Source organism: Silurus aristotelis, assembly GCF_946808225.1.
Source record: "Silurus aristotelis genome assembly, chromosome: 2".
NCBI lineage: Eukaryota > Metazoa > Chordata > Actinopteri > Siluriformes > Siluridae > Silurus > Silurus aristotelis.
Window position 1 is genome coordinate 15,987,862 of NC_139575.1, and position 12,278 is coordinate 16,000,139.

A 12,278-nucleotide genomic window follows, 5' to 3' on the forward strand; every position below is an offset into this window, starting at 1 on the left:
TGTATATATATATATATATATATATATATATATATATATATATATATATATATATATATATATACACATACATATATAAATAATTTATTTTTATTTTTCATTTACTATGTCGAATAATTACCTAATATGCTACAAGCGTTTTGAAGTACACATGTCTTTATAATATTTATTAACTATGCAGGTGGTGAACGAAAACGATGAGTTTAATTATTGCTGTGGTAATAAAATGCGTGTGTGTTTCAGCAAAACAGTGGATCAAGCATTACAGCATACCACCTGCAGAGAGCACTACCTGGTGGCATCATGTTGATGGAACTGGCCTTTCAAGTATGTTCTTCACACGTGTTTGTTTGATGATTGGTAGCTTTAAAACTTTCATTAAAGACACTAATTATTATGTTTGTAAAAATGTGAGGATCGGTTTTGTCTCATTCTAAGTCTAAATCTCTCTCTCTCTTACAGGGATTTTACTTCTGTGTAAAACAGTATGCGTTGGAGTGCTCAAGGATTCCAATGGGCCAGACAGTTAACTCCCAGGTAATTTTACATTGTTGTGGAGGTGAACGTGTGTGTATGTATTGTCTGTGTTTGTGTCCCTGCTTTTGGCACCTTTATCTTTTTTTCTTCACTGATCTTCACATGATCTCTCTCTCTCTCTCTCTCTCTCTCTCTTACACACACACACACACACACACACACACACACACACACACACACACACACACACCACTCTCTCTTGCCCTTCTACGATGTGTTAGCTTTGGAGCGGGTCCAGCTCAGCTCTAGATGAGGAGTAATTAAGTGTAAGTGTTTGTAATTGGCTGCCATGTTTACCAAGCGTCCCCAGATGTCACGCGGTGGGAGGTGCCATACAATCGCAGCTGCTCAAAGCAAACAATTAAGTCGTTACAGTGTGCAATTGTTCTTATTTCTCTAAGATCTGGAGCGACCCATAGAAAAGCATCTGGGTGTCTGGGGTCAGCATATTCAGGTCTAATGAGCACAATGGGTCATTGGAGCGATGAAGCAGATGTGGAAACGGGGCAGTAATGATCAGTATTAGTAATAATTACGAGGATCTTATGTGATTGCGATAATTTGTGTTATTTCTGTGTAATTTATATCAATGGACTCGTTCAGCAAATGACTGACATTGCAGGAGTGTGCGCTAATGCATTACTTATCAATGACAGCAGAAATGACCATTATCAGCAAAATGCCAGTTATATCAGAAAAATCTTTCTTAGTGTGTGTTAGTTTTTCAGTATCGAGGCTAAAATTTAATTTAAGATGTTTGCATTATACTGTAGCATTATGGTGCATAATACTGAAACATGAACATTAGTTTAATTGTAAAATATTAAGCACACCAAACATGAAATGTTGAAAATTATAAGTGATTAATACAGAGGTCCAAATTTTTTTTTGTTTTTTTTTGTTTTTTTATCCCGACATAACAAGAGATGTTTTCTCGTGATCTCGATATAACCATTGTTTCCTCATGATCAGTACTTTTTTTTTTGGTGTTCTCGGCATAAGAGCATGTTCTACTGGCAGCATCATTGCAGCATCAGGGATGGTCACATTCACTTTTACTTTGATCAGGGACTCACTCGAACTGAAATTGCTCTGTGTCTCTCAGTGATTGACAGCTTACACCACCTTAAGTGTCCAAAACTTGAAAAGGAAGCTCTTATGCAGAATACACAGAAAAATTCTACTGATGCTAATAACTACTGATCACAAGAAAACAACTTTGTTAAGTAGAGATCACAAGAAAATTAAGTAGTGATCATGAGAAAACAAAACAAAAAATTATAATGCTTGCAGATTAATGCATATAGTTAAAAATATATAATGCTTACAGTAAACAAAAAAAAAACAACAGAACTATAGTGTAGCAAACAGAACAGCCAGTGCTCTCGTCCAAGCATATTGAGCTGCTTTACAGGTAGTCTTCAGCCCTCTGGTTACATAGATTTTGACTAAATGGGAAACCTGACAAGAAGGTGGAAATTGGCTCCCGTTTAAATAACCCTAGAATCACTCTTTCCCTTCGATATCGACCTGAATATACATATATTTTTTCATAGATAAAAAAAAAAAAAAAAAAAAAAAAGTTTTTTCAAATAGCACATTTAAAGTGCAAATGTCATTTTTACTGTTATAGTAAAATATTATAGCTGTCAAACCAGTAAATTACCAAAACCCTGGCTAACCTAGAAGTTAAATAAATGAAGTTCACTGGTGTTTTCTCAACATGGTTTCTATTAGATGTTCTAAACCCTTGTACCCTCAGAATACTTGATATCATCCTCATGTTGTGCGCGTGTGTGTGTGTGTGTGTGTGTGTGTGTGTGTGTGTGTGTGTGTGTGTGTGTGTGTGTGTGTGTGTGTGTGTGTGTGTGTGTGTGTTCGTGTTCTGCAGCTGCAAATGTGAAATGTACTGTAACATCTCTTGCGTGTGTTTCATTGATTCTCGTTGATCTTTGTGTTCTGTGTGTCCTTTCTCTTGAATGTTCCTGTACACTGAATGTGTCTGTGTGAGAGTGTGTACTGTGTCTGTATATGTCCCATCTCATCCTCTTTCTCCATCAGGAGCCATCCCCTCGTAGCAAGCCGTTCCCAGAGGCCTCCTCAGACTCTGTGGTATGTCCCAGAATCCTCAGGCTTGTGCCCTCACACCAATCAGGCTTTAGTTCTTTACCCCCTCATTCTCCTTGCGCCTGCAGCCCCGCCCCTTTCCCCTTATTTGCGATTTTTCAAAGAGACTGGGATGACTTCTATTCATTTCCTGTGACTGTCTGTTGCACGACTCTGCCATTTCAGGTTTCACTTCGCTTATGTTTTCCTTATTGATGTCGTCTGGGAAGAGATTCTCCTAGGGCACCATGTGGCTTTTTTTTTCTGCAGACAAACATTTGAAACTTTCTAACCAACACTTCTGTTTCCTGCTAAAATGATTATATATGACAGCTTACATATATATAATGCTGCTTGGTCTTGATTTAGATGTTGCTATTGTTGCTTGATTAAAAAGAGAACCATCATCATATGTTTATAGCCTTGTAAAGGAGGATCGGTGCGCTCAGAGTGGAGCTTTGTGGCCAAAAGTCTGTGGACACCTGGCCATAACACCAATAAGTGCTTCTTCTCAAAACCATTGCCACAAATTTTAATGCATGCAACATATTTCTATGTAGGAGCCAAACCTGTTCCAGTTTGACATTGACAAAACAAGGTCCAGGGTCGTTGTGAAAACCCCAGTCGCCTGTACAGAGCTTTGACCTCAACACCACTGAACACCTTGGAAATGAACTAGAACGCTGGCTTTGTGCAGTATCAGTACATGGAATCTTTACAACACTTTACACGAAAGCACAGAAACACTTCAAAATCTATCAGAAAGCCTTCCCAGAAGTGTGGAGGTTTTTATAACAGCAATCTGGAATGAGAAGTTCAAAATGCACATATGAGTGTTTTGGCCAGATGTTCACAAACCTATCTGCCATATAATGTATGATGGGAATGCTTTTTATGAAGGCCACTCACCTTTTGTTTGGCCTTTATGGATCGCTACAAATCTTAGCAAATAATTTACTATTTACAATTAGGCATCTGACACAACATGACAAACTTCATTGTGTTTTTAAGCAGAAAGGAAAGAAACACCTTTCTCTTAATGTTTTCTTAGTTGTTGGTTTATCATCAGTGTTGTAGACTCTGTACTGCGGTGCTTTGCACAGCCGGAATAAATCTGTTATCCCTTGTGCATACAAGAGTTCACAGATGCCCATCACTGCCTAGTTTCGGTGTGATTGAAAGAAGATAAAGAGAACGCACAGTATTGCTCTTTTGACTCTTACCTATTGATGGACACCCATTGGCAGCAATACCGTGAGGTTCTATATTAATACAGATATTGTGGATTTGGCAAATACTTCCAGCCCGTGTTTTACTCCATTTTGGTCATGCTGTGGATGATGAATGTTGTACACTGTTCCAAAGTGGTACCACTTTTATTCTTTTACCTTTATTGTGTCGCCTAATGCCAGGCTGTGAGCAGTTTTCTATTTGGCCACAAAAGAATCAGGTTCAGGAAGTAAGAACACCAAAATTGCTTTAAGCTGTTGCTGTTTTTATGAATGTGACACCCATGAAGCATGTGTCTGGGTGATCAGGGGTTTTCAGTTTAACCGCCTTCCAAATGTTTTAGCGGCATTGGGGAGGTAAATGAAAGTTGAACTGTCTCTGAGCCATTCCAGCATTCACATTCACTTTAAATGATTAAACAGGCGGATGAGAAACATTGTTATCCTTCATTAGTATTCGATTTGAAGTGAGTTTGAAGTGGACCACCAGTTGGATTATGAAAACCACTCTCAAGCACACGCACATGCATGCACACTCACTTACACACACACACACACACACACACACACACACACACACACACACACACACACACACACACACGTACACATACACGCAGGTGTAGACAAACACACACACACAAACAAGAGTTAAAAGGTTCAGCTGTGTTAACATAATAGCTGCCTCTCTGGCTTTTTGATTTGATAAGACCTATTTGCATTTTTCCTTGCTTTCCAACGGTCAAGATAAAAGTGGAGTCGGAAACCATGCTTAGCAACCACACACCCCTTTGCATTGTGCTTTAACTACTCCCAGTTGTTGCCTCTCTGCAGTCATTTGCATTTGCCATTAATGCTTTTGTAAGCCAGTCTTTGATGGTGGATTTAATTAAATAAGGTGTGATTACTGAGCTGATATTACAGAGGCTTACAATAAAGTTTCACACAGGCTGGGTGCACACGGTACATTTTGCATGCCTACAGCCCTTCCATCGCTGCCAAGATGGAAGGGCTGTAAGCATGCAAAATGTACCATGCTGGTTATTGGATGTTGAAGGGAAATTGTGGGGTTAAGTTTGTGGTCAGAGCAATTCAGAGTCAGTGAGAAGCTGTTTTGAGTTTTGACTGCTAAACACCAGGCTTCTAAGGTAAGTGCTGGTAATAGAGAGGTACAATCTTTTTATTTTGTTTTAGTTCAGGCAGCTGTTTACTTGTTTGTTTGTTTGGCCCAAGGCCCTTTTTAAGATAATAGTTATTTCATTTCAGTTGTTGAACGATTGAAGAAAAATTCTCTCATAAGCATTTTATCAGCAGCAGTCTGATCTTATCCCATACACACATCCTGCTTATGCAGTCAGTCATTCGTCTCTGAATCACTCAGTCCTAATTATCAATGTGAATCTATTTCCAGTACAATGTTACATTTAAAAAATGTAAAAAAATAAATTAGCATACAAGGGAATGTCTTGCAGAATAAAAACAGCCCAAGACAATGTTTAAGCTGTTCAAGGCTCCATAAAATCTAGCCTGAATAATCAATGTCTGTACCATGAAATTCGAAGATGATAACTTTTGAGTTCGGTTTATACATGAATATGTATTTTAAAGGCCATGTTATGAGCTTTTTCAATCATAATGCATGTGCATGTGTGCGAATGTTCGTGCCGAGTCCAAAGTACAATTTATTTCCTGCTGCTGTTTGGTCTCTGGGGCATAAAAAAATCCTGCAATCTGGAGCTTGCAGAACAAGTGGTACAACTTTGCACATACACCCTTTGCCATGATGTAATTGGTGGAAAGCTAAACAGGGAATCTTTATATAAATATGTTTTTCTTAATGTGCTTCGCTTAAATTGGTATCAGTGCTGAAGAGAATTTCACCTTCTTTCATTAATTAGAAATCTGATTAATCAAATAATCAGAGCACCATTCAGCAGATTCACTGACTGTCAACATACATTCCATACAGGGGTATATAAGTGTGTTTGTGTGTGTGTTTGTGTGTGTGTGTGTGTGTGTGTGTGTGTCTTCCCTATAGCTGTCAATGCTGTTCACAGAGGAGTGTGATAAAGTTCGGGACCTGATGCATGTTCACTCATTCAGCTACGATTTCCACCTGCGTGTGGTGCATCAGTACCTGCTAGGCTGTCACATGACCCTGAGACAAGGCTATCAGCTGACCAGTTTTTTAGAGGGTTTCATTTCCCATCATCCCGACATCCCTAAGTTTGGCCGAAACCACGTTTTCCAGGGTGAGTGCATAACGCTCTTGCTCTATGCATAACGTTAAACAATCTTTGTTTTTTGTTTCATTTTGTCATATTTAAAGACCCCCAAATAACAGCAAGGTACGTTCAAGTTCTTTGTGAATAGCAAGGCAAAGTAATATTACATATTCAATTCAATTTATTTTTATTTGTATAGCGCTTTTAACAATGGACATTGTCTCAAAGCAGCTTTACACAGATAATGTGGTAAGAAAGAATCAATAAGATTGTTCTTTATAAGTATTGTATATTTGACCTATTTCTACCTATTTATATATTAGAGTTTTTCTATTCTAGTGCAATTTAATTTAATTTGCACAACGCTATTATTTGCAATGACAACTAAGGCTGGTGTTTCAACAAGTGCCTTTGTATTTGCACTTCCTGAGACAAATCTACACTCCTTAAAATGTGAGAAAAGCTAAACCAAACATTATTATGCATCCGTGGCATGGTTCATCAACAATGTTAAAGGAAAAAAAGAGAAGCCTCTTTGCCTAAGCATCGCTTTGATATCCTTTGTATAATGTGCCGTGTGTTTTCTGTTATTGGGTCATCATTTTCTGCTTACTTTGTTACTTGTGTGTGTGCAGGGAATTTCTCCATGTCCACAGGAATGATTACAGCTCACCAGCTGTATAATTACATCACCGATCACGCCGGGACTTACGGCATGAAGCCCCTTCGCATGTCCAAGGCTGCAGTGAACATTGAGAACAAGAAGGGCGGGCCGAGTGCAGACTTGCATGAGTATGCACTAGTGGCTCTGTGGAACAGGTAAACTCCAGCTATATTTACAGGTAGTCCTCTTCTTACATTAGTGATATGTAACGACGACCCCACTGTAAGTCAAAAATTGTTAGTCGAAGATGGTGCTATGACTGTGACAGTCTTTCCTGCTTCATGCTGATTTATGATTTTTATTTTCTGCTCCAAACTGATGGCTTTCCTCTTTTTTTATTCACTACAAGCAGGAGACATACTTGGGTGCTTTTAAGACATGCTTTTATAACAAAAATTTCAGTTTGAAACAGAAAAAAATACACACTAACACTGAGACAACTTTACTCTGTCGACCGCTAGCGAGAGTGGGGCATCTCACAGGGCGAGAGATACGCTCATCCCAGCAGCCGCCAACGTTTCGTACATCGTACGCTGCTGCCTGTGCCTGTTGCATTTTTTTCAATTGTAAAAATTATTTTATATTTTTACAATTTTGTCGTATCACCACCGTAGCCATCTGTATATGAAGGTGAATACAGCCTCAGATGAACACCACCATGTGGCATATTACACATATAATTTATTCTTTTTTTTTAAAACAGGACAAAATGGTGAAACCATGTGTGGAAAAACTATACACCTTATGATCCATTAGCTTATAGAACCACCTTGAGCAGCAATAACCTGATGTAATTGTGAGCTGTAAGATTTTTATCAGTATCTCACATTATTTTCAATTTTGGCTCATTCTTCTTCACAATGTTGAGGTCTGTGGACATTTGTTTTTGCTTTCATAAGGTCCTGCTTCATTTAAGTCAGGTTGAGGTCTGGACTTTGACTGGGCCATTGCAACACCTTGATTTTGATCTTTTTTTTAGCCATTCTGTTATAGATTTGCTGGTGTGCTTGGGATCATTATCCTGTTGCATGCTTTAGCTGTCAGACAGATGTTTGACTTTAGAATTCTTTGGTATACAGAGGAGTTCATGGCCAAGTCAGTGACTGCAAGTTGCCCAGGTCTCAGGTCCAGGCCGAGGTGGCTGCAAAACAAACCCAAATCATCCGTTTTACAGTTGGTATGAGGTGTTTGTGCTGATATGCTGTGTTTGGTTTTTGCCAAATGTGGCACTCTGCATTATGGCCAAAACATCTTCATTTTGGTCTCATTTGTCCGATGGACATTGACGTCTTTGTTTGTTTAGAATCCGTGCTTTCATCTTTTTCTAATTGTTATGAACTTTCACATTTAACATGCAAACTTGCCTGTAGAGTCTGAGATTTAACTCTTAAGTTTGCAATCTCTGATCAGTGCAAGGTCTGACATTAGGGGTAAATTTGTGGGGAAGTCCACTCCTGGATGATTGGCAACTCTCTTGAATGTTTTCCACTTGTGATTAATGTTCTCTTACTGTAGAATGACAGGCTGTAAATTGTTTACAGCCCATCAATTGGTAAAATGGCCCTTTCCAGATTGTATCTAGATCTAAGATGCTGATATATTTACTACTTGGCATTGTATTACCCAAACACCTGAATGCTTCAGACCACCAAACTGCTAAATCTTTTATAGAGGTGGTCCTACTTGCTACTTGAGTATTAATTAATCGAGCATTTGATAAGCAACACCTGACTGCTACTTAGCATCTTTTTTATCATAATATTTGTTTACACATTTCCTAAGATGAGTTCAATTAGCTATTAATGTTTTTGCTTTCAGTCGGCATCTCTGCAACGGTCAGAACCAGGCGAAAGTGGACTGAATTTCTGTCTGGAACGTGAGGATGACTGACAGAGAGTTTAAGTTGGTCCAGAGACAGCTGTGCATGTCTGATAAAGCTGCCTGGCTTGGATTTGACCGGCTGCTATTGCAGATGCCAGTGTATTTTATCTCTTTAACAGCCAAGTATTGAATCGCATGAAAACAACGTGTTTCATTAGCAATTCCAACACTAGTATTGGAAATCATCACCCTTTATACAGGGTCTTTGAATGGGGAAAAAAAAGATGATGAAGTCACATTTCACATGCAACGATGTAACAATAAGGGACAAGAAATATCTTTAAATACTGGCTTCTCTCTGCTAGCTAAAGATGTAAACATTCTCCTGTGGAGAGAAAAAAGCCTCCTATGGTATCAAAAGAACAAATATTCAAGAAGTTTGTTTAATTTCCTACCTTATACTTCAGAATCATATTTTAACTTTGGTTATATGAAATAAACCAACAGAAAACTTTTTTTTTTTTTTTTTTGCTGAGTCACCAGCCAGGATCACAAACACTTTTAAAGGCCCAGGATCACAAACACTATTAAACTGCTCTTGTTACTTGAGTTCTCTGCTGTTGGAACTGAACTTGTGGAGTAGAAAATTTATTTTTTTTCTGTAGTGTTTTGTGGTTTTCTCATTGTCCTCTATAATTGAATACAAGCTGTAAGTCTGTTCTTTCTTGTTTCAGCTCTGGTACATATAAGGACCTGGAGGGGCTGCGTCACCACGATGACTTTGATGTTTCTCTGCTCGTGTGTCACGACGCGCCTCCGTTTGAGGAGCAGTCCGAGGGGGAGAGACACCTGCTGAGGTACACGGTGAAGAAAATGATCTGGGAAATCTAAATAGAGGCGCTCTACATGGGCTCACAATTTTCCTTTATAACAATGTAAAGTTTATATGCATGTATAAATGACAGCAGTTTTATCTTTTACTACACACAAGCACACACATGCATAAAAAAAAAGGAGAGACACATTGACATATATTGGACATTTTTTCAGAAATGTCACTTTCATCTTTTTTAACTGATAGATAGGTTAGAAAATGGCTTTCTTTACATGTGTGTGTGCGTGTTACAGGCTACGCTACTATGTGATCATGACCAGTCAGAGAGAACTGTTCCCTCGGCTCACAGCTGACATGCGCCGCTTCAAGAAACTCCCTCAAATCTATCGCGATCCCAGTGATCCCAGCGGACGTGGCCATATCGAAAGAACAGAGCCGGGCACCATGGGAGGGCGGGAATCCGAACATGACCTCTGGGAGGAGACAACCTCAGTCTTAAACCCTGAGCCAGAGCTTGACTTTGACCCGGATCCTGTAGACCACCCTTCAGGAGGTGAGAGCGAAGAGGATTGTGCAGACTTCCCCGACTCGTCTTCGCCTCTGTTCCCACTACTGAACAGCGAGGTGATGTCGGCGCGGAAGCAGATCCAGAGCAGCGTGACGGAGGCCATGGCTCACTGCCGGAGGGATAACTTGTGGCGGAGGCTCTTCCATGGGGAACACGCCGCCCTCGACAAGCTGAAACTCAGCAAGCTGGCTTTCGCTGAACTTGAGGAGCTGCTAAATGCAGTTCAGAGCCGATCTATCGCAGAGATCGACCCTCAGCTGGTAATGGCACAAACACACACACACAAACGCACACGCACACACACACACGACAGTAAACACCTTTCCCCAGTGGGTAGACGAGTCAGATTCTACAGTATTACTTAATACACAAGGACACACAGCATTATTGATGTTAAGCAGAACCCTGGGGCTGCTGATTCTCTTCACAAACCAGCTGAAGTCTGCAAGTCTGGCCTGAATGTCGAGGAGGTTGACCTGAATATTTTAGACAAGATTATTAAATCGTACTACTCCATACATTCTATATGGACAAAAGAATTGGGACACCTGACTTTCCCAGCCATTTGTGATTCTTTCCCAAACTTATCACAAAGCTGAAGGCACCCAGTTGTACAGGGTGTCTTTGGGTGCAGTAGCATTAAATTTTCTCTTCACGTCAACTAGGAAACCCAAACCTGTTCCAGCCTGGCAATTTCCCTGTGCACAAAGCAAACTCTTTAAAGATGTTTTGCATGAGTTGGAGCGGAAGATCTCCTGCTATAGAGCTCTGATCGTAACCCTATTAAACATATTTCAGTATGTTTCATATATTTGCGATTAGAAACCTGACTGCACCCCAGGCCTCCTCACCTCACCTACATCAGTACCTGACTTTTACTAACACCCTTGTGTCTGATTTAGAAACACAACTCTCCACAAGCACACTCCAAAATCTAGTGGAACATCTTTCCAGAAGAATGGAGGGAATTAAAAGAGCTAATTAAATCTAAACATGGAATGCGATGCTGAAAAAGCACATACCATACTTATGATCAGGTGTCCACAAACTTTTGGCAATAAAGTGTATGTGAAAGTTATTTAGCAGTGTTACAGTGAAAGTGAGGACAGGAAACTAATCTAATGATAATTGGTTTAGAGAAATGTATAAGGTAATTAGACCTCAAGATACCATATGTGTATCATGGGGAATGTGTTCAGTCTGACTGAATATTGTAATTTTTTTTATAGTTATATCTATCTTATATTTATTTTAGGCATATAATATAAAACAGCTGTTGTTTTGTTAAACATATTCATGAGATTGACAGTTTGTTGTAAGGACGGCAAAATGACACCTAAATGGTGAAATGATGCCCTTCTCCCTAAGCATGGCATGTCCTAAATCATTCATAAATTGTAGTTTAGTCACTGCATCATATGACATACAACATACTGACACCCTTAAATCCCTATAGGGTCTGTCCTAATTCAATAGCTAATATTATCTGTCTGATCTTAGGGATTTGGTTTGGACTGGTTCTTCTGATTTTCACAAAATTTCTTATAAAATTATCTGGTAATTAAAATCAATTAGCTATTTAACATTTTAATCTATAACTGCATTTATATTCAGTCCATCAATCGAGGGTTGACCTCAGTGAGTCTTTTGATAAATACATTTACTGTAAGTTCCTGTTAGTGTGTTTATGCATTTTATTCCCTTTTGATAGTGATGTCCATTTTTTTTTGGTTGTGTATAGCGCTTTTAACAATGGACATTGTCTCAAAGCAGCTTTACAGGGATGAAGAGGTTCTAAAACAGTGTATAAGTTTGTTCCTTTTAAATGTAAGTTTATCCATAATGAGCGAGCAATGTGTAGTGACTGTGGCAAGGAAAAACTCTGAGATGGTATGAGGAAGAAACCTTGAGAGGGACCAGACTCTAAAGGGAACCCGTCCTCATCCGGGTGGCACAGAATGTCCTTTCATTTTAGTTTGATCTTTGTTAAGGCGTGCGTTGATTGGCGATTAAACGCAACCTGTGGTCCTGAGCCATTGTAGTAGACTGTTAATATTAATTACAGTCCAAATAAATCCCCAAAAATCTTAAATTGCTCAGTAACACCATGCACCTTACACATAACAAATAATAATGTCTTAATAATCTGTTGTGAAACCGGTAAGAACAAATGAAATAGATGTCATTGCGATCGCATTTACCCTTGGATTAATCAGTTATATTATAAACAGCATATGTTTTACCAAAGTGCAACAAGTGCTTAATGGAGCTCAAATAAAAGCCTAAAATGATG

At 39.1% G+C, this 12,278-nt stretch overlaps 1 protein-coding gene across 34 annotated transcripts in view; it reads left to right on the forward strand.

Moving 5' to 3' along the window:
- szt2 (SZT2 subunit of KICSTOR complex) overlaps positions 1-12,278 on the forward strand; it is a 100,628-nt gene that overhangs the window by 83,109 nt on the left and 5,241 nt on the right. For 21 of the 34 annotated variants that reach the window (XM_083568020.1, XM_083568031.1, XM_083568050.1 and 18 more), the window contains 7 exons: positions 244-327; positions 463-537; positions 2,599-2,649; positions 5,911-6,124; positions 6,733-6,916; positions 9,317-9,439; positions 9,711-10,245. In XM_083568020.1, coding sequence (XP_083424146.1) covers positions 244-327; positions 463-537; positions 2,599-2,649; positions 5,911-6,124; positions 6,733-6,916; positions 9,317-9,439; positions 9,711-10,245 — 1,266 coding nt within the window. The remainder of the gene's footprint in view (positions 1-243; positions 328-462; positions 538-2,598; positions 2,650-5,910; positions 6,125-6,732; positions 6,917-9,316; positions 9,440-9,710; positions 10,246-12,278) is intronic. The other 13 variants (XM_083568027.1, XM_083568028.1, XM_083568032.1 and 10 more) reach the window with 1 other exon arrangement.